Here is a 22735-nt window from a genome sequence, read left to right as displayed (position 1 = left end):
CCTCCTTGGCCACAGAACTTGAAATGATCAGGCTCTGATGGCCAGGACTAGGGTCCTCAACACTGTTCAAACCCCTCAGTTTAGGGCCTATTCTTTGTGCTCTCTTTGAGACCCATTTGATAATACACCCAGATAGGTACTGTTCTTACCAGTTAACCTACCATTCTGGTTATCTCCTAGGGACTCTGGAGAAAGAAATCATAATAGTGGCCTGAGCTTGACTGATGTGAACTAACATATCTAGCTGAACCCTCCCTGTGTATATATGAATATGTGTGCATGTGTGTGTTGTATGTGCACATGTTACTGTTAGTGTGCATACATACACACATACTTGCGTGGAGATCAGAGGAGGACATTGAGTGTCCTGTTTTGTCATTCTACGTTATTCCCTTGATACTGATGAACCTGGCCAGCTGGGGTTCTAGGCATGCATGTGACCTCTGCCAAAGGAGAGGTTTGCTTTTGGTTTATTTTTGTAGAGATGGAACCCAGGATTTTGCATGTGTCTTGCAAATTCTTTAGAGCCAAGCTTGTATTCCAGGCCACCTAAATGGGGGGCTGTGGTGCAGCTGGTTTGTTAGTTTGCATGGGTACATCAGAAAGGTTCCTGTGCCTCCTGTGTTCAGAGGATAGGCCACGGGGCTGGCTGTGATGCTCAGAGAATACTGACTCCTTCATCTGTTCTATCAGATTCCTCAGCCCTGGTAGCCCTGGCCCTAGCCCTGCCCTTGTTGTCACCCACCACTGGTGTTTGCTTGGTGCCAGGTTCTAAAGGAGCACCTATGGCAACTGGGTAAACAAGCACTCTGGGGTCTTATCATCATACAGACCCAGCCCAAAGATCACCTTTATCTTCTGTCCCAGGAGGGGTGTGGTCCCAGGCACCAAGCTGGAGGCACCTTCCTGGAGCCCTCTTGGAGCTGGAACTAGAAGCACACACTTGTCCTAAGTGAGGCCCTGCTCTGGGCTAAACAGAGCAACAGGGGAGCCGCGGTCCTGTGAGCACTGTAGGCCCCTTGCACACTATTGTCAGGTAGGGATCAATTTTCTTTCTCTATTGAAATGATAGTCTTGTAAACTAACACGAACCACTTTAAAGAACAACTCAGAGGCATTGAGTTTATTTGGTGTTATATAACTGTGACCTTTAGCTATTTCCAAAACCCTGTCATCACCTCAAAGGAAATCTGCACTAGGAAGCTCTTGCTTTTCCTCTGCCTTCTTGGAACCCCTGGCAACTGAGTCTGTCCTGGCCACCTCAGTTTACCCTTTCTGCAGTTCTATCGAATGCAGTATTTATTGCACAGCCTTTGTGGCTGCCCCTTTCTTCTGACAGCATTTCTGGTAGTGTTCCAGGCTATAGCTGGTCTTGATGTTGTTTCTCTCTATGCTTAAATAACACCATTATCTGATTCTGTTTATCCATTGATCAGTTGATGGAATTTGAATTGTATCTAGTTTTGACTATTGGAAATAAACAGTCTTCTGTTTCTGTTTGTCTTCCTTCCTCTTTCTTCTAACTTCTGATCGTCTTGCCTGCACCTCCTGAAAGCCCTTTTAACTACTCTGCAGCACTCCTACTGCTTTATATAGTTTATGCTGTGCTAGGGATGGAGTCTAGGGCTTCCTTCATTCCAGACAAGCATTCTGCCAACTAAGCCAGCCCCCGCATGTTCTTTTCTTTCTTTGATATCTTGCTATGCTATCGAGGTTGGCCCTTGAACTCCTGGGCTAAGATTCAGCAACCATCTTGGCCTTGGCCTCCTAACTGACTGCAACTGTTGTAGCCCCCATACCTGACTGTTTGCAAACAAGCATTTGTTTGCAGCCCTGCCTGCTGTTCTCTGTGGGGGACATAGCTGGGGACAAAGCTACTGTGTCAGGTGGTCAGTGTACTCACCTAGTTACATCCCCTCTTGAGATGTTTGCTCTTCCACATCTCTCCATTTACTTGCTTCATGTCATTGTTTAAATTGTAGGTGTTTTGTTGACCCTATGAGAAGTGACATCTCATAGACAGTTGCTGGAGTTGTTTGTTTTCATTTTTATTTTGTTGTATTATGTTTATTGCTGTGATGAGCCCTTACCTCGAAAGTACAAGGCCCTGTCTGCCTTTTTTCCCCCTTCTTTTTTCTTAAGATCAAGGTTTCAATGTGTAGCTCAGGGTGGCCGGGGGTTAATTTTTTTAAATATTTATTTATTATGTATATAATATTCTTTCTACATGTATGCCTGCAGGCCAGAAGAGGGCACCAGATCTCATTACAAATGGTTGTAAGCCACCATGTGGTTGCTGGGAATTGAACTCAGGACCTTTGGAAGAGCAGACAATACTCTTAACCACTGAACCATCTCTCCAGCCCCCGGGGGTTAATTTTTTAAATTACAATTTATGGACTGGAGAGATGGTTCAGCTGACTGCTCTTCCACAGTGCCTGAGTTCAATTCCCAGCACCCACATGGCAGCTAACAAGTGTCTGCAATCCAGTTCCCGGGGACCTGACATCCATGGCAAAACACCAGTACACATAAAGTAAAATACAAATTACAATTTATAGTTCTCATATTTAGTTTCATAGCTAGGACTCCGTTGCAAATCATAGTCACAGATTTATCCCTATGTTTCCTTCTAAGAGCCTTATAGGTTTTTTACTTTTGTTTTTTAGATATGAGTGTTCTGTTGGCATTATATCCCACTTTAGATGATTATGAACCACCATGTGACTTGAGAATTGAACTTAGGACTTCTGGTAGAGCCCCCAGTGCTCTTAACCACTAAGCCGTCTCTCCAGCCCCATCCTGTAGGTTTTTAAATTACATTTGTGTGTGTGCACACATGTGGATATCAGAGAAAGATTTTTGGAAGTCAGTTCTTTCCTTCCCAGGAATTCAACTCAGATGGTCAAGCTTGGTAGCAAGTGCCATTACCCACTGAGTCATGAAACTCTTACTAACCCAGGAGTCTTCTAGTTTGAACTCTTGCATAGACCAGATTTCATTTGAGTTAGCTCTTGTGGTGTGAGGTCAGGATCCAGTTGCATAATTTTCCAAGTGAATGTCCAGATGTTCTAGTGTTCCTTTATTCAAGATGCTTGTTTCTTCATTGGCACCCTTGTGGGAAGTCGCTTGGCCATTAATGGCAGGATTTGTTTCTGTGATATGTTTCTGTTCTGCTAGTCTATCTTGTACTTTTTGAAGACTATATTTTGATTACTGAAGCTTTGTGTGACTCTTGAGTTGGAGACTATTGACTTAATTGTTCTTTTCACCCGATTTTGGCTACACGGCGCTTGGAAACATGTCTTCAGTCACATTTCCACCAGTGTATTTTCTGTTTTGCTACTTAGTTGGCAAGCATGTGAGAGCATTGGTCCAGTGAGTTCACTCACTGCTGCATTTGTGTTCTAGGAACAAGGGTGTCGGGGCTGTGGCTTTAGCTCAGTTGGTAGACCACTTATACACAGAGCCCTGTTTCTACTCCAGCACCACATAAACCAGGCACACCGTGCGCACCTGTAACCCCAACTCTTGGTGCAGTGAAAGTGGGAGTTCAAGCTGCATAGAGTTCCAGGTTAGCCTGGGCTACTTGAGACCCTGTGAGGGGGGCAGTGTTCTTGGAAGCCCATAGAGCCAGTGTCTCATTTCACATCATCTATCTGGTGTAAGGGATTCAGGCCTGGGTCTACTGGCTGCCTCTCTTGTATCTCCTTCACTCTAAAGTAGTTCTCAGTGGTTTTTCTCATCTGGTGTTGCCCATTTGACGAGACAGACTGGTCCATTCCCTGTATCTTCTAGTGTCTGCTGTCTCCTAATGAGTTAAGGTTAAAAGTGTTTCATGGGGGCCCTGGAGATGGCTCAGTGGAGGAAGGTGCTATTGCACAAGCCTAGCAACTGAGTTTGAGTCCCAGGATCTACGGTAGAAGAACCAGCTTCTGACTTCATGCTTACCAGCATGCACAGGTGCACGTACACAAACACACACATATGCAATACATATCAATAATAAAATTTTAAAAGCTTAAAACAGAAGTAGTACTACACAGGTGCCGTGGGATAACAACACTGCTCAGTCTGTCCTTTTCCTAGGGACACTGGCTTCATCTTTCATTTACTGGGCTCTTGTTGAATAAATAACTAGAAAATATGGTTGTGATGGGCATGTCGTGCTTCCTGGCTGCTGGGCCATGTAAGTGAGCATACACAATAGCTCCTTGGATCCCTGCCCCACAACCAGCCCCATATGAAACATAAGAAACACCATGGCTTGCTGTATCCTACCGAGGAGCTGTAGGGGACCCAGAAGTCTAGGTTGCATGGCCCATGACTAAGGACACAGTCACTGTCCCTGAGAAAGAAGGGTTCTTGGTTACTTCCATCTGACAGCTATAAAGCCCAGTGATCCTTTGTAACTCAGGGACCCTTTGGCAGGATCAAGATTCCAAAGCCCCAACTCCTTCATTAGCCTTTAGTTGTCTGTGTTTTCCTAAGGATGTCTCTACCCCTCCTTAAGGGTGACTCTGCCTGTGCTCTCCCCACCTGTTGGTTTATATGGGGACTGGGGGGTCTCTGGGGGCCCAGGCCTTCACCTGGGAACATGCTTGTCTTCACCTATGAGACACTGAGCTCCTGAGGACCCTGGTAGTGTCCCTGCAGTATAGTCATCCTTACTCTTCAAAGTATTTACAAAGCATCCTAAAAGGATTGGGGATCAGGGACACACTAAAACAAGGCAATCACCAGGCCACTGTTGCTCATGCCAGTGTCCCCTCTCTCTTGCAGATGAAGATGTGTGTGTGTTCAAGTGCTCAGTGTCCCGAGAGACAGAGTGCAGCCGTGTGGGCAGACAGTCCTTCATCATCACACTGGGCTGCAACAGCGTCCTCATCCAGTTCGCTACACCCCACGGTATGTGTTTGGCTCTGTTCTGGAGCCTGGGAGATGGAGAAGTGGTCAATTAATAGGATCACTTGCCACACATGACGATCTGAGTTCAACCCTTAGCACCACATGAAAAGTTAGGCTTGGTAGCATGAGTTTGTAATCTCTGAGATTGCCAGAGATGAAGAGATGGAGACAGGCACACCCCGCAGCCATACTGGCCGCCCAGCCTTGCCTATCAGAGCTCCAGGACAGAGAGACTGCCTTAAAAGGGTGGACATGCCAGATGGTGGTGGCTCCAGAGGCAGAGGCAGGCGGATCTCCAGGAGTTCAAGGCCAGCCTGCTCTAGAGAGCTAGTTCCAGGACAGGCTCCAAAACTACAGAGAAACCCTGTCTCAAAAAAAAAAAAAAAAAAAAAAAAGCCCAAGGTGGACATTTCTTAGGAATGACACTCAAAGCTGACCACCCACATGCACAGGCACCACCACACATACACATCCTATGCACTTGTAGTCCCAGTTGCTGAGGAGGCTGAGGCAGAAGAAAGGATCCCTGCTTAAAGACATGAGTATAAGTTACAGTCATAGCCTAGTGCATTGCCTCAGCTTCCCAGAAGGCTAGAATATGAGAATCACTTGAGCACAAGAGTTTGAAACCATCCTGAAAAGCCGGAATACCAAGATCCTTGATCCTAAAAAAAGAGGGAGGAAAAACCTAGTTGAATGAAGAGACACGTCCTCAGTATGAATGTATTTTTGATGTTAAACAGGTGCCCTGCTGTGGATTCTCTGGGTCTCAGTTCTTTGACCGTAACTCCAAAAGGGTCATCCTGACTCTCTTGCCATACCTAAGCCTCTTAGAGAGCTAGTTGGGTTAGGCCTGAGGCCAGTTGTCTCAGCTGTGGCTAGAACCCCCCCGGGGAGGGGTGAGATGTAGCCTAGAGGTAGACAGAGGCTTCACTCTGATTAAAGAAGCCTTTGGGGACTCTTAGCAGGCCTGTCATTAGACATGATTTTTTGTTTGTTTGTTTGTTTTTTATTTTTTGAGACAGTTTCTCTGTAGCTTTGGAGCCTGTCCTGGAACTAGCTCTTGTAGACCAGCCTGGCCTCGAACTCACAAAGATCCATCTGCCTCTGCCTCTTGAGTGCTGGGATTAAAGGCGTGTGCCACTACCAACTGGCAGACACCTGAGGTTGTTGAGGATGACTTGTGGAAACCCAGGTGAGCATAACTGGGGCCCCAGGCTTGTGAATGTCCTGTGACAGGACTTGGTCAGTGGAATGCCTAGGTGGGTCTGTTGGCTGGTACAGGGAGGGGGCTGTTGGTTTCCCAGAGCCCTTCACTGTCTCCCCAGGAGGTTATCTGTGCCTCTAATAGAGCTGTTGCCATGTGAAGTCTTGCTGCCTTGTCACTTGCACAGGCATCCTCAGGCCTCTTCCTTTCCCCCTCACCTTGTCCCCTTTCCTCCCCTTCTTTGTGATCCTAACATGTAGGAAGTAAGGCAGAAGTATTAGGAGTGCAAGGTTAGCCTCATGTTGCAAGTCTAAGAGGGAACCTGGACCACATGAGACACTGTCCCAAAAAATTGAAAAGCTTTAAATTTGAGGGACTAAGATGTAGCTCAGTGGTTGAGCCCTTGTCTGACATGCTTGAAGTCCTAGCCCCATCTGCAGTCCCAGCTCTCAGAAGGTGGAGGCAGGAGGACCAGGAATTCAAGGCTAAATAAACACTCATAGTTTTACATGCACATGCAACATAGCTCATGGAAGGGGCACTTCAGCCATTTCAGGAACAATTTAGAATGTATTCCTAGTGGAATAAGGTCTGCTGGGATCCAGATTTGTGGTTGATTTGTTTAATTTTTGTGTGTGCGTGCATGTGTGTGAATGTGAATGTAGGTGTGCTTGTGCTGGCACACTTGTGGAAGTGAGAATAGCTCCATATGTGTCAAGTCATCATCTTTTACCTTGTTTGAGATATAATCTCTCAATATTCAGCACTGAGCGCACCAGGCCAGCTGATCCACAAGTTTCTGGGGATTTTTTTATCTCTACATTTAGAGTGAGAGACATAACACTACTACATCAGGTTTTTATGTGGCGTTTGGGGATCTGAACTTAGGTCTTTATGCTTACATGGCAAGCACTTTACCTACTGAGCATTCTTTTTTTTTTTAATATTTATTTATTTATTGTGTATATAATATTCTGTCTGTGTGTTTGCCTGCAGGCCAGAAGAGGGCACCAGACCCCATTACAGATGGTTGTGAGCCACCATGTGGTTGCTGGGAATTGAACTCAGGACCTTTGGAAGAGCAGGCAATGCTTTTAACCTCTGAGCCATCTCTCCAGCCCCCCTGAGCATTCTTTCCAGTCCCCGAATCTATTATTAAAGAAGTGCTAGAGGCTGGAGAGGTGGTTTAGCAAATGAAGATCTGCTATACAATCTGATGTCCTGAGTTCAATCCCTAGCAACCATTCAAAGATGGAAGGAGAGAACCAACTCCACAGAGTTCCTCTGGCCTCCACATTTATGCTTCCACATACATAACATACACAGTAATAAGTAAAAATTTTGATTTGGGATTTTTTTGGGGGGGGGTTGAAGGTTTGGGGAGCTAAGTTTTCTCTGTGTAACCTTGGCTGTCCTGGGACTTACTGTGCATGTGTAGACTAGTTTGGTCTCAAATTCAGAGATCTGCTTCCTAAGTGCTGGGATTAAAGGGGTGTGCTGCCACCCAGCTTAAGATTTGTTGGAAATAACTACCACCAGGGATTACCATCCACATTTTAAATCTAAAGACAAGGCCAAGAGAGAGATGGTTCAGCAGGTAAGAGCACTCACTCTATTCCCCATACAGCAGCTCAGAACTGTTGGCAACTCTAGTTTGAGGAAATCTGAAACCCCCTCCTGGTTTCTGTGTGAATGAGGCATGCAAGTGGTGCGTGCAGGCAAAACACCCATACCCATAAAATAAATTGCTAGGGAGGAATGTTTGGAGAGATGGCTCAGTGGTTAAGAACTCTTGCTGAGGACCCAAGTTCAATTCCCATTGCCCACATAGCAGCTCAAAACTGTTGGTTATTCCAGTCCCGGGGTATCCAAAGCCCTCTCAGGAACTCCTTGGGTGTTACAGACATATATGCAGGCAAAACACCCGTAGATATAAAAGTAAATTAAATTACAAATCTTAAAGGTAATGTTACCTGGGATTAGTTCAGTCTCAGGGAGTTGTAGTCAAAGATTTTTCTTTGGGCTGCCAGCTCACAAATAACAACATGAGACTTGTTAATTTTGAAAGTTTGGCCTTAGCTTAGGCTTGTCCCACTAGCTCTTATAATTTAAATTAGCCCATTTATTTTAATCCACATTCTGTCATGTGGCTTGTTACCTCATCTCTCTGTACTTTCCATGCTGCTTCCTCTGTCTCTGTCTGGAGACTCCACCTTCTGCCCAGAGTCCTGCCTATCTATACCGCCTACCTAGCTGCCTAGCTGTTGACTGTTTAGCTTTCTTTTCTTTCCCTCCCTCCCTCCCTCCCTCCCTCCCTCCCTCCTTTCTTTCTTTCTTTCTTTCTTTCTTTCTTTCTTTCTTTCTTTCTTTCTTTCGGTTTTTGATTTTTTTAAGACAAGATTTCTTTTTGTAGCCTTTGCTATCTTAGAACTAACTCCATAGACCAGACTCAAACTGGCCTCAAATTCATGGAGACCTGCCCGCCTCTTGAGTGCTGGGATTAAAGATGTGTGTCACCACCACATGGCTTCCTGGCTGGCCTTTAGTTAGTTAGTTATTAGTTAATTTGCATGTATCTGTTATATGATGTGTGTCAATGCACGTGTTTGTATGTATGGGAATACACATGTTAAGGTGCGTAAGCATGCATGTGCATAGAAGTACTGAGGCCAGAAGCTCTTCACCTCATTTATGGAGAGAGGACCTCTCACTTGAACCTAGAGCTCATTAGCTGTGCTGGACAGGCTAGCCAGTGTGCTCTGAGGATCCCATCTTTACCTCTTGTGCACTGGGATTACAGATATGGACTTCAGTCCTGACACCTCTATAGCAAGGAATTTTTTTTATTGAGCTGTACATTTTTCCCTGCTCCCCTCCCTGCCTCTCCCCTCTCCCATTCAACCCTCCCCCTAGGTCCCCATGCTCCCAATATACTCACGAGATCTCGTCTTTTTCTACTTTCTTCTTCCTGTGTAGATTAGATCTATGTAAGTCTCTCTTAGTGTCCGCATTGTTAGTGTCTGGGATTGTAGTTTGTAGGCTGGCTTTCTTTGCTTTATGCTTAAAAACCATCTATGAGTGAGTACATATGATAATTGTCTTTCTGTGTCTGGGTTACCTCACTCAAAATAATGTTTTCTAGGTCCATCCATTTTCCTGCAAAATTCAAGCTGTTGTTAATTTTTTCTGCTGTGTAGTACACCATTGTATAAATGTACCACATTTTCCTTATCCATTCTTCGATCGAGGGGCATTTAGGTTGTTTCCATAGGTTGTCTATGATAAACAAAGCTGCTATGAACATAGTTGAGCACATGTCCTTGTGGCACGATTGAGCATCCTTTGGAAAGTTGTTTCCTAATTTTCTGAGAAATCCCCACACTGACATCCAAAGGGGTTGTACCAGCTTGCACTCCCACCAGCAATGCAGAAGTGTTCCCTTTTCCCCACAACCTCTCCAGCATAAGTTGTCATCAGTGTTTTTGATCTTGGCCATTCTTACAGGTGATAGATGGAATCTCAGAGTTGTTTTGATTTGCATTTCTCTGATGACTAAGGATGTTGAACATTTCCTTAAGTGTCTTTCAGCCATTTTAGATTCCTCTGTTTAGAGTTCTCTGTTTAGGTCTGTACTCCATTTTTTTTTATTGGATTAAGTGATCTTCTGGTGTCCAATTTCTTGAGTTCTTTGTATATTTTGTATATGTGTCTAGCAAGGATTTTATTCATTGAGCCAGTTCTACAACACGATTTTTTTTTTATCTATAACTTGGTGGCCATTTTTTTTAAGTTTCTCGATAAATTTTTTTCTTAAGGTACTTTTATTCTTTGAGAATTTTACACATTTATACAATGTATTTTTACATATTCATTCCTATTCCTTCAGGATCCATCCCCCATCCTGCCTCCTTTTTTTATTTTTTCTTTAATATGTATAATCCACCCAGTCCAATTCGTGCTATCTATATACCTTTGGGTGGGGCCATCCACCAGAACGGGGTCTTCCTACTAGCACACGCACCCTTAGAACTAGCTCTTCCTCCCTCAGCAGCTACCAGTTGTTTATAGTTCCTCAGCTAGGGGTGCGGCTACCCACCTTCTGAGGAACTTCTCTGAGTCAGTTCAGAGACCTTCATAGCACTGTGTCCAGGGAAAGGTGCTGAAACCCTCTCCACATACTCCCCTGCTGTCTTCAACATTGAGGTGATGTCCTTGTGTCCAGTGCCATCCCTAGAGGCTGCTGTGTGCTCCCTGCACTTCCAGGCTGTTGTCTGGAGGAATGTCCAGGCCTGTCCTTACCACATGCCATCTGCCGTCATGTCCACATGTCAGTCTGAGTGGCAGTCTTGGCTGCTCTGCCTTCCTTCTTTATTGGAAAAAGAAGTCACCAGTTCCCATGCGTCCAAGGTAGAAAAAACAGGAAAGGCAGAAAGGAAGAATAAATGCCAAGGCCCTCTGGACTCTTCCAGAGATCCTAGCACTGGCCTCCCAGTGATTGGCTCCCCCTTTCCAGATTTCTGTTCCTTCTACAACATCCTGAAAACCTGTCGGGGCCATACACTGGAGCGCTCTGTGTTCAGTGAGAGAACAGAGGAATCCTCAGCTGTGCAGTACTTCCAGGTGAGTTAGTAGCTGTCCTGGGCCAGACAACCACCTGATGTTTCCTCCCCGACCTTCCCACAGGAGGGTCACACAGCACAGGCTAGACCCACATGAGTGCTCTTCCTGGCTCTGTCCCTTAGTAGCTGTGTAGCCTCAGCGGGCGTTCACCACTTGCTAGGCCTCAGTTTCCTCATCTGTGAAGCCCAAGTTCCAGGTGTTTAGGGTAGTGACTGAACTATAGCAGTGTCCTAAATCCTTGCTGAGTGTAAGGCATTGTGTGAGCCATCTTACATGCCCGGAAGCACTTGGACTTTCCCCACATCTGTTATTGTCCCCATTTTACAGTTGAGAAAACTGAGGCTCAGAGAGGTTAAATGATTTTGCTCCAAGTCAAACAGCTCTTATGCAACAGAGCCACGATGAGAAAGCCAGGTCTGCCTGATGCCCAAGCCTGTGGCCCTGCCAGGTGCCATGCTGCATCCTGATCGCCTGTTATCTTACAGAGAGACACCGCACATTACCTGCCTGGCGCTTTGAGCTCTAGGGTTTTGTTCCAACCATTCCTCTTCTTCTTTGGGACCCTAAGATAGAACAGTTGGCCTCCAGGTGTTAGAATCCCATTCATGACAAATTTTGTGGTCTCTTGGGTGGCCTCCAGGTTCAGGTGGCATCTATCTAGCTGTGTCCTTCAGCCATGACAACAGTGAAGTGTCCCTCTTGGGGACTGCTCCTCAGACCCCTGCTCCCACTTATGGAGCAGCTGGCTCTTGTCAGTTGGGTTCAGGCTGGAGGAGGGTACATGACCTCCCAAGGGAGGTTTATGCTGTCAGGCCCTCCTTCCATTGTAGGGCAGCCAGGGCTGTGGCAGTTTGTTATGCCATGTGCCGTGTGCTATTGGTATGTCTCTGTTCCAGTTTTATGGCTACCTGTCCCAGCAGCAGAATATGATGCAGGACTATGTGCGTACAGGTACCTACCAGCGTGCGATCCTACAAAACCACACCGACTTCAAGGACAAGGTGAGCCATCAATACAGAAAGCCTGCTGAACCGAGGCTGTGGGTACCTGGGAGACTGTGGCAGGGGCCTCCCTTCAGTTCTGTTGCCTTTTTTTTCTATTGTTAATCTGAGTCAACCCTCCATTTTCTTTTAGTTAAAATTATGTTCATTTTTCGACTCCCTGTAGAAAATAATCACTTCTGCCTCTTCTAGCATGCCTTTGGTCATACTGACTCAGCTGTATTTATTGGGTGGAATATACTGAACAAACATTAAGTTTTACATGGACTGCTGATGCCAGCACTCAGGAGATGTTGCCAAGAGGGCCATCAGCTGTAGTATTTGGGTGCTTTCCTAGCGTGAAGAAATCTGACTTCCAGTCTAACACTGCAGAAAAATAAAACAGCTTTAGATTTGGAAGTTGATGTTTTGGATGTGTGTGTTATAAGAGTAAGCTGGGCGTGGCAGCATGCACATTTGATCTAGGTAGAGGCAGGTTTAGTTCTAAATTGGAAATCATCCAGGGCTATACAGTGAGTCCCTTTCTCAAGAAAAGGAGGGAGGAAAAAAAAAGAGTTGAGAATAATGAAGCCACACCCCTCTCCTAGTTGCACAGATAGATGGCTTCTGTGGGGAGCTGCTGAGCTCTATAGTAGTAATGGACCCCGGCTGAGCCTTCTCTCATCCATCTCAGTTCTAGTTTAATCTACCTTGAATAAGGGCAGATCCCATGGACTGAGAATCCAGTAATACAGAACCCCACCCCTCAGCTTTAAATGTCAGGGCCAGCCCCAACTGCCTTTCTCAGGTCTTATGACAGATGGCTCTGAGTTGGGGTGCCGCAATAGCTGTTTACCCAAGCAGCTCGCAGAGTTCAGGGAAGCATGCTTGCCAGTTTATCACAGAAGATTCTAACAGTGGAATGAAGACACTGGGAACAGTACTAGAGAGAGTGGCCTCACTGCTTTTTGGAGTTTCTAGCTACCCACTCTGCCCCATCGAACTGAATTCAGAACCTAGGCCTTTTCTGGCTCTAATGCTGATGATGTGCTAATTGGCTTGGTGAGAAAATCCAGCGAGATCTGTCCACATGTTCTTGGCCTTTTTAGCTAGCACCCCTCCTCCAAGCACAGGGTAGGTAGTGTGGAACCCTTTTGAAGTGTCTTTGGTGGTGGTGGTGGGGTTGTTAGAAGACCATGCCTGCTTTGTTTTCCAATCTACATTTAGACTCAGTCTTCCTATCTCAGCCTCCTGGGGCCTTGCCTCACTGACTGGACACTCCTCCACAACACTATAACTCTACTCTTCATACTTTTACTGCTCTTCAGTCTAGGTTGGTGGTGCATATCTATAGTCTCAACACTTGAGAGGCTGAAGCAATAGAATTTCAGGAGGGGTAGGGGGAGCTGCTGCTGTCTTTCTGGTCTTCTTAGTACTGTGTAAGGTAATCAGCACCTTGTGATGAACTAGGCTTTCTGTTGGATTGGCCTAGCTTTTGGGGTAGACAGACGCTCTCAGCATGTGTCCAGCAAGCCAGGCAAGGCTTAGATGTTTGGTAGGTCAGGCATTTAGCATGTAGTTTTGCCTTATATATGATCCCATTGTAAAGGGAGACACATCTCCCTGGTCCTTTTTTTGTTTCTTCCCTCCCTTCTCTCTTTTTTTATGATGGAGAGGGGAGAATTGAGACATGGTTATCTGGGGTAGTCCAGGACTGCCTTGAACTTACTTTCCACTTGCCAAGTACTTGAATTACAGATATTCATCACCTTATCCCATTTAGGGCCTCATGTTCCACACAAGGAACAGCCTTCTCTTCTCATCCTATGGCCCATTATTTGTTTACCCTTTTGTAGCAGGTGGGAGCTTGTGCCTTTTTTTTTTGGCAGGGGGTGGGGTGGGGAGTTTCAACAGGGTTTCTCTGTGTAGCTTTGGAGCCTGTCCTGGAACTCACTTTGTAGATCAGGCTGGCCTCGAACTTTGCCTGTCTTTGCCTCACAAGTGCTGGGATTAAAGGTGTGTGTACAGGTATCTTCTTGACTTGAACCCAGGCAGTGCTTGGGGCCTTCAAATCACATGGATTTTTGGTGGTATTCTGGCCCTCCCAGGGCCTGGGCCCATTTCTACTTTGATCCAGAGCTTAAGCAGAAGCCACAATCCTAGCAACAGTGCTACCTATGTAACTTGCCACTGTACCTGGGAAAGCCCACACATGCCACCCCAGAAACATCTGTCCTTTTTCTGCTTAGATGGAAGCAACCCCACACATCTAGAACATGCAGGATTCTGCCAAGTTCATGTCCAGTCTCAGCTGAGCTTCAGGTTTGGGTCACTCACCTGCCCTAGTAAAGACTGCTTCTGGGGATAGAATTAGCATTAGCACAGGACACACTGCGTACAGAAGCCCACACCACTCCCTTCAAGACTTCAGAGCCCTAGATGACAACCTCTCCATTTCCTACAGAGAGGTTCCTAGCCTGTACCCCAGATTTCCAGCCACTTTCAGGTTATAAGGTTGGGACTGAGCAAGAGACCCAGGCTCATCTTCCCAGAAGCCTGGCTTTATCTCCATGTTGACCCCAGTCCCGTAAGGGGTAGCTCCTGAAAGTGAGGACCTACCTGGCTATCAAGCCTTACACTAGTTCTGTGTCTCTGCTTCTCAGCATGTGGATGGGCAAGAACAATGTGTCTCTGGCACCAGGACAGTTCCTTTAGCACCTTTCTGGTTTTTGTCTCTCTGTTCTTCCCAGGTCAGCCATGTATTAATCTTCGAATAGAGTCTATATAGTCTAGGCTGGTCTTGAATTCATGGTCCTCCTACTTCAGCCTTCTCATTCTGGGATTTTAGGCATTTGCCATTGTGCAGGATTGCTTTTTGTTTTGTTTTATTATATGTGTATGAGCATCTATCTGTGTGTATCTGTACCATTTGCATGCAGTGCCTATGAAAGCCAGAAGAGGACAGCAGATCTGGAACTGGAGTTAAAGATGGTTGTGAACTGCAATGTGGGTGCCAAAAATTGAACGTGGGTCCTCTGAAAGAGTAACCATTTCTCCAGCCCCCTGAAAACAATTCTTTTGTGGACACATATTAGTTCTGCTGTTATTTATATTGTTTGTGATGGGCATAGTTGTGTGGTGTTTGGCGCATCTGTAGCCTCATACACGTATCATTTCTCCAGATTGTTCTCGATGTAGGCTGTGGCTCTGGGATCCTGTCATTTTTTGCTGCTCAAGCAGGAGCCAGGAAAATTTACGCAGTGGAGGCCAGCACCATGGCTCAGCATGCTGAGGTCAGTGTCCTACTGGGGCCCAAGCCCTTCCCTTCTCATGTCCTTCATCTCTATACCCACTGAGAGCCCCTAGGGGACTTGGGGACATCACTGCTGTTCTTTGTCTCTAGAACCAAGTGATTACAGGCAGGAGAGGGAGGCCACTGGGCTCTGGTGGCAAAGCCACAATGACTAACTAGGCATCCACAAGGATGTGCTCTCATGCCTCAGGCAAAGTGGCAAAGACACGGCCCCTGTATTGGGAATTCTCAGTTCCATACATCCTGTACAGGTGACAACAGGATTTCATTTTGTCATATCCTTGGTGCCCTCCCACACACACTTTTTTCATGGAAAACTTAATTTTCAAGTTTAGAATTGAAAAGCTGAAGAGGGGTAGATTACTGTGCTCATATCCCTGACTTCCTACTTCTCAGGCCCTTTACTAGACAAAGAGAGTCCCCTAGGTCCTTCCAGACTCTTCTGTGGATACATTCATGAGCTTGGCTCCCTCTCCTACAGCCTATGTCTCATATAAACAGGAGCACTGCCAGCTTGCTCCTGGATGTTCCCTAGTTGCAGATCTGGGACTATGAGCCTCAATCAGCACCTTCAGAGAGCTTCCATGCTAGTTCAGTCTTTCCTGACCAACTGCCTCTTGCTTTTTGTAACCTGTGAGCCCTTTGGTACACATCCTTTTATCAGGTTCTCACTGTGTGTGAAAGACAACTTGGCTAGGACTAGGCTACAGCTTTGGGGGTAAGCATTCCCCCTGGCATCAGGGACATTGGTGCCTGAGACAGCTGGACCACAGAAGTCCTTTTCCCATGGTTAGGATGTCCATAGGGAAAGCAGAGGGGGTAACTCTTGCCAGCTTTGAGCAGAGACCATCATGAGCTGAGGGGTGAGGAGGGCCTATGCCAAGCAAGCACAGGGAGCCTTCTCTCACCTCCTACAGGTCCTAGTGAAGAGTAACAACCTGACAGACCGCATCGTGGTCATCCCTGGCAAGGTAGAGGAGGTCTCATTGCCTGAACAAGTGGACATTATCATCTCAGAGCCCATGGGCTACATGCTCTTCAATGAACGCATGCTCGAGAGCTACCTCCATGCCAAAAAGTACCTGAAGCCCAGTGGTGAGTGTCCCATGCTCAGAAGCACTGAGGTTGTTGCTGAGCCTTTCAACCAGAGTAGTTGACCCCCTGGGAAAGTCCCACTGCTACCAGCAGCCTAGAGGTGTGGCTACTTGTCCTGTTGTCTCTCAGTGATCTACATACAGAGATGGGATTTTTTTCCTACCTCCTACCCTAACCCTACCTGCTGGCTAGGGCTTCTGTATCCTCAGCCCCCCAACCTCACCCCACCAGGCATTGACAAGCCCCTGAAGGGACCACAGAAAGTATCTGGTGTCTCTCGTGTATGTTTGCCACAGAGCCACCCCTAACAGGATAGAGGTGTGAGTCTGGGATGGGCTGGAACTCCATCACTGGTGGTCTCCCAAGGGTTGTTCATTCCCAAACTGGAAATCTTACCCAAGGCAATGTGGCCAGCCTACTCCCCTAAGAGCTAAGAAGTGGGCAGGTGAGAAGGTGTACACGCTTAAGGATGCAGGTGTTATATATGTGTAATGATATATGAAACTATATACAGGTGTGTGGATGAGGATGTACATATGTATCTGTGTGTGTGCATGGGTTTATGGGTGTGTGTTCTTATGTGAAGGTGTATGGATGGTGAGGGTCTGTGAGTAATGTAGATATGTTTGTGCATATTTGAGGGTGTGGGATGTGTGATGGTTTGTAGGTGTTTAAGAATGTATGTTTACATGTTAGAGTCTGGGGGAGGTAGGTGTGTATATGAAGATGTGAATTCTTAAGGGTAAATGGGCAGGTAGGTGTGCCCTGAAGGTATGGTGTATGTGAAGGTATATGGGTGGGTATACACCTACCTGTGTGTAGATGTACGTACATGTATTAAGGGCATGTTGATATGTCATTTCTGTCCATGCCTGCATCAAGTGGCATGTTGGCAACTGCCAGTCTGGGATCTGTACTCTGCTGTACACAGCCCATTTCTCTGATGAGTTCTGGGGATGTGTCTGTGTCTGAATAGTTCTTTAAAGGCACATGTGTGTATGTGTTTGTGGGAGCTCAAGGACCTGGATCTAGCAGTAGCCTCAGCTAGAGATGAGCAACCAAGCAAGTGCTGTTGGCAGCTCTGGTGAATGTATGGCTTCCATGACTCTTCTGCCTAAGAGCCAACACTGGCTCAGTTCCTGTAGGGAAGAGGTGGCCGTACTTCTCCATGTGTGTAAGTGTGGGAGTCCAAGCTGTCCTGGGTGTTCTTTCCTCCCCTCTGGCCGTATTGGTGGCTAAGCCTATGAGGTGGAAGTGACTTGGCCCTTGTGTGAGACCATGCAGGAGTCAGGCCTGTGAGGTGGTTTTCATCCCCTCAGAAACCCTTTGAGGATTAAAGGCAGCCTGTAGGGGCCAGAAAAGGGTTCCTTATATGATGCCCCACCTGCCTCTGTCATCTATCCCATTGGCCATAGTTGAACATTCTAACCTAGTGTGAATTGGGAGGGAGGGAGGCCCACATCTGCAGGCCATGTGTTTATTCTGTGCAGGATCAGCCTTCACACACCCACTTCTCCCTGCTCCCAACCTAGCCCCATTTTGCTTATTCATGAGTCTCAGAGGAGGATCCTCTACTTCTGTTTCAATCACATGCCCAAGCCTGGTATTTGGGTAGTCCTGGCTGAGCCATGCAGGTTAATCCCCAAAGAGCCCAGGTTTTTCTTTCACTCTGGTCTGGACAGTCCAGGCACACTGGACACCAAGAGACTCTATGCTAGCACTGGGACCTGGGGATAGGCCCACTCCCTTTTTGTGTTGTTTTATTTATTTATTTATTTTGGTCTTTTCAAGGCCGGGTTTCTCTGTAGCTTTGGTTCCTGTCCTGGAACTAGCTCTTGTAGACCAGGCTAACCTCAAACTCACAGCGATCGCCTGCCTCTGCCTCCTGAGTGCTGGGATTAAAGGCATGCAGCTGCCTACTCCCTTCTTGGGGTAGACGAAGATCAATGAGATGAAAGCAAGTGTACTGACGGACCTGGGTGCTGGTGGGAGACAAACTGATCCAAGTGTCTTGCTGCTACATAGGGAAAGTTTGAACTCATCAGTGGATGATGGTTGAAAATAAAAATCACCAAAGAAAAAAGCCTCTGAGTCAGGCAGTGGTGGTGCATGCCTTTAATCCCAGCACTTGGAAGACAGGCGGTTCTCTGAATTTAAGACCAGCCTGGTCTACAGAGCTAGTTCCAGGGCAGCTAGGGCTACCTAGAAAAATCCTGTCTCAAAGAAAAAAAGAAAGAAAAAGGCCTTCTATCAAAATTAGGCTGGATATGGTGGCATCTGGGAGCTTGAGGCAACAAGACCCCATCTCAAGAAGACAAACAAGTTAGGGTGATAATGTATACCTGTAATTGTGACACTTAAGTGGAGGCTGAGTCAGCAGTTAAGGCCTGGCTGGGCTAGAGGAGAGCCTCATCCCTCTCCCACCCTCCAACTAAAGCAAAAAAAAAAAAAAAAAGATTTATGTCTGAGAGTTAAACTGAGGGTTACCAAGTTCCATCCCCAGTTCACACATTTCTAGAGGTCATGGACAAAAGGTGCTGCACACTGGGGCATGGAGGGAGGGAGGGAAGAATGGAGGGATGGGTGGATGGATGGATGGATGGATGGATGGATAGATAGATGGAAAGGAAGTCCATGATTGGGGATCTCAGAGTCCTCTGGAAGCTCTACTCAGCCTTGCAGGATGTGCTGCCCTGACAACAGCACTCCTCCCTGCCCCTCCCCCCCACTCCCAGGAAACATGTTCCCCACCATTGGTGACGTCCACCTCGCACCCTTCACCGATGAACAGCTCTACATGGAGCAGTTCACCAAAGCCAACTTCTGGTGAGTGCGCCCTGGGTGTCCCAGCCAGGCCATGGGGCCTGCCTGCACGGGGATGGACCCAGTCCTCAGGTGGGCCCTTGCCTCTCCTGTCTTTTCTCACCCCCCTTGGAAGGATCTGAAGGACATGGGCTAGATGAGGGCCAGCTAGGAAAGAAAGCCGGTAACTCTCCTCCTACCTCTCTTGCTGCTTGTGACCTCAGGGTGGGGTTGGGAATTTCCACAGGTACCAGCCATCCTTCCACGGAGTAGACCTGTCAGCCCTCCGAGGTGCCGCGGTGGATGAGTATTTCCGGCAACCTGTTGTGGTGAGTAGTGTGTAGAGGGCACTGCTGGACTGATGGATGGGGTTAGGGCTTCACCAAGCTCTGGGGTCTAGAAACTCTGCTTCTCTCATCCCTCCCTCACTCTGCAAAGCATGTGCAACCAACCAGCAGGATGGCTCTATAGCAAACTTGACTGAATAATACATAAAGTCATGGTTCAGTAATTAAGAATCTAAATAAGCATTGTCATCCATGCCTGTAACCCCTGCATGTAGATAGGGATCAGAAGATCCAAGATGGCCTGGGATCTTTCATAAAAACAAGGTAAAAAGTAACAGAGACGGAGATATGGCAATTACAAGCACCTACTGCTTTTGCAGAGGACCTACATGACAGGTCACAACCATCTATAATGGGGCACCAGACACTGTGGTGTACAAACTTAGGTCCAGATAAACATCCACACATGTAAAATAACTAAATAATTTTTTTAACATGGGTAGGTAGTTTGCCTTCATTTATGTCTGTGCTACGTGTGTGCAGTGCCCACAGAGGCCAGGAGAGGGTGTTGAGTCCTTTGGGACTAGATCCAGAGGTTGTGAGTTGCCTTGTGGGTGCTGGGAATTGAACCCAAGTCATCGGAGAGCAGCCAGTGCTCTTAACCTCTGAGCTATCTCTCCAGACCATAAATTAGTTTTGTTTTATTTTTAAAGAAAAGAGGAAAAACAGCGTTAGTGGCTCTTGCGGGGGACCATGTTCCAGGGGATCAGATCTCTCTTTTGGCCTCCACTGGCACTGCCAGTGTACTTAGATACAGAGAAAACACACAGAAAATAAAATTTAGTAAATTGGGGACTGGAGAGATGACTTAGCACCTAAGAGCACTTGTAACTCCCTTTCTCTCTTCTCTCTCTGTGTCTCTTTCTTTTTGGTTTAGATTTTGGAGACAGGGTTTCTCTGTGTTGCTTTGGAGCCTGTCCTGGAACTCAAACTCAAAGAGATCCAACTGCCTCTGCCTCTGGAGTGCTGGGATTAAAGACATGTACCACCACCCTGCAAGCAATTGTAACTCTTGCAGAGGATCCAGGTTCAGTTCCCAGCACCTACATGGTGGTTCACATCAACTCCAATTCTAGGCAATCCAATGCCAGGTGCATTTACATAGTCATATACATAAATATATCTAATAAAAAATTTACATAGTCATATACATAAATATATCTAATAAAAATAAAACTTCAAAAAGACATTAAATGAGGAAATCTCTAGAGAAATTTTTTAAATGATTAAATTTACACTGGCTGGCCTGGAACCCAGAACTATGCCTGGATTAAGAAAAAGTCTTAAGCAACGCAGTAGTGGCACACACCTTTAATCTCAGTACTCGGAAGGCAGAAGCAGATGGATCTCTGTGAGTTCGAGAGCAGCCAGGACTACACAGAGAAAACCTGTCTCAAAAAACTCCATAAAGGGGGCTGGATAGATGGCTCAGTGATTAAGAGTATTGCCTGCTCTTCCAAAGGTCCTGAGTTCAATTCCCAGCAACCACATGGTGGCTCACAACCATCTATAATAAGATCTGGTGCCCTCTTCTGGCCCACAGGCATACGTGCAGACGGAATATTGTATGCATAATAAATAGATATTTTTTTAAAAAACAAACTCTATAAAAAGGGATGAAAAAAAGAAAAGTCTTAACACTCAAACATGTGCTTGCAGGTGCACATTTTTAAAACTTTTCCTCAAAATATAGCACAATTGGTATATTACTGTGTATCCATTTCTCTGTCATCAAAGAGCATGCACTGGGTACTATCATACCTTGGACAATTGCAAGTCTAGTGTTCAGTCCTCAGCTAACGCTTTGTGTATGCTTAGAAGAAAATATCAGCAGGGTATGGTGGTGCTGGCATTTAATCCCAGATCTTAGAAGGCAGGAGGATCTCTCAATTTGATTAGCCTGGTCTATAAGTGAATTCCAAGGCAGCCAGGACTATAATGCCAGGCTTGTACGGCAAGTGCCTTCACCTGCTAAACCAGCTGGGTGAACCTTTTTGGTTTTTTTTTGAAACAGGGTCTCACTATGTGACCCTGTCTGGCTTGGAATTCACTATAAAGATATATATATATATTATATATATATATATACACACACACATACATACCAGCCTGTCTCAAACTCAGAAACCCACATGTGTCTGCCTCCAGAGTGCTGCGGTTAAAGGCATGAATCACCAGGCCAGGCTCCTGAGATTTCCATATCTTGCTTAGGTTAGACCCAAGTGCATAAGTGCCATTACTTGCTCAGTAGCTGGGAATATGGTTGTTGCTCACTGTCGTATTGTTGTCATCCTAAGGATTCGCTCAGTGCAGAGTGCTTGCTCACATGCATGAGGCCCAGGGCTCAATCTGCCCTGAGACAGGGTTTTTCTGTATAACAGCCCTGGCTGTCCTGGAGCTCACTGTAGACAAAGCAGGTCTCGAAATCACATAGATCTGCCTGCCTCTGCCTCCTAAATTCTGGGATTAATTTACAACCTCACTTGTACACCATCACCATCCAGCATTGGAACTCATTATATAGACCAGGCTGGCTTTGAACTTGCAGAGATCTCCCTGCTTCTATAATATAACATTTTGAGGGGTGTAGTCTAATTGCTGTCCCTAGTGTTGTGCCTAGCAAATCTGAGAAGGGCAAAATGATGTAGCCAGATAACAGAGGTTAGTACCATGGCCAGGCCTGGAGAATAAGGGAAGGCATTGAGGCTTTCCCCTTCTTCCATGGCATTTGCAGCACAAGCTGGGTCACACCTGTCATCTTGCAGGATACATTTGACATCCGGATCCTGATGGCCAAATCTGTCAAGTACACAGTGAACTTCTTAGAAGCCAAAGAAGGCGATTTGCACAGGTACCCATCATCTTTTAGACACCCACGGCCGCTGTACCCCTACCCCTGCACTCCTCATAGTCATGTTCCTGTCACCCCCTGGGCACTCACGGCCAGCTGCTGTCCCCCCAGCTACCCCTCCTACTCTCCTCACAGTCAGGTTGGGCTTCTACAGCAAGCCCATGCCCTTTGCCTTGCAGGATAGAAATCCCATTCAAATTCCACATGCTGCATTCAGGGCTGGTCCATGGCTTGGCGTTCTGGTTCGATGTTGCTTTTATTGGCTCCATGTAAGTATGGCACTGCTGGGGCTCCTTGCAGCTATGGCCTCCAGGCCTGGCTGTGTCGTAACTCCTCAGGTGGCTCTTCCTATCCAAAACCCAGGAAGAACTATAGGGGAGGGTTGTGGTTGTGGTTGTCATTTCCTCAGCAGCTACCCTGAGTGCCTGTCCCTTATGGTGTTTGTCTCAGTGCATGGGTGTCAGAGTGAGTAGGCACCCCATGGCCATGGATTGATTGTCCACATGTTTGCCTGTGCCTGCCTGGAATTGAGCCAGTTTTAGCCCTGAGACCCCAGGGGACCATTCAGGGAAAGCTACTGGGGTAATATTAAGGTATGTGGGGTAGTGGCAC

General features: G+C 46.5%; 1 protein-coding gene across 3 annotated transcripts in view; it reads left to right on the top strand.

The window, feature by feature from the left end:
* Carm1 (coactivator associated arginine methyltransferase 1) overlaps positions 1-22735 on the top strand; it is a 47822-nt gene that overhangs the window by 23364 nt on the left and 1723 nt on the right. For all 3 annotated transcript variants that reach the window (XM_050125430.1, XM_050125432.1, XM_050125431.1), the window contains exons 2-10: positions 4783-4908; positions 10629-10735; positions 11632-11736; positions 14898-15008; positions 15946-16123; positions 18859-18949; positions 19173-19254; positions 22038-22123; positions 22303-22392. In XM_050125430.1, the coding sequence (XP_049981387.1) occupies positions 4783-4908; positions 10629-10735; positions 11632-11736; positions 14898-15008; positions 15946-16123; positions 18859-18949; positions 19173-19254; positions 22038-22123; positions 22303-22392 (976 nt within the window). The remainder of the gene's footprint in view (positions 1-4782; positions 4909-10628; positions 10736-11631; positions 11737-14897; positions 15009-15945; positions 16124-18858; positions 18950-19172; positions 19255-22037; positions 22124-22302; positions 22393-22735) is intronic.

This window comes from Alexandromys fortis, unplaced genomic scaffold (genome assembly GCF_014885135.2).
Source record: "Alexandromys fortis isolate MF-2015 unplaced genomic scaffold, M_Fortis_MF-2015_v1.1 scaffold_242, whole genome shotgun sequence".
NCBI lineage: Eukaryota > Metazoa > Chordata > Mammalia > Rodentia > Cricetidae > Alexandromys > Alexandromys fortis.
Note: the sequence above shows the minus strand (reverse complement) of the source record. Positions and strands in the feature narration are given on the sequence as shown.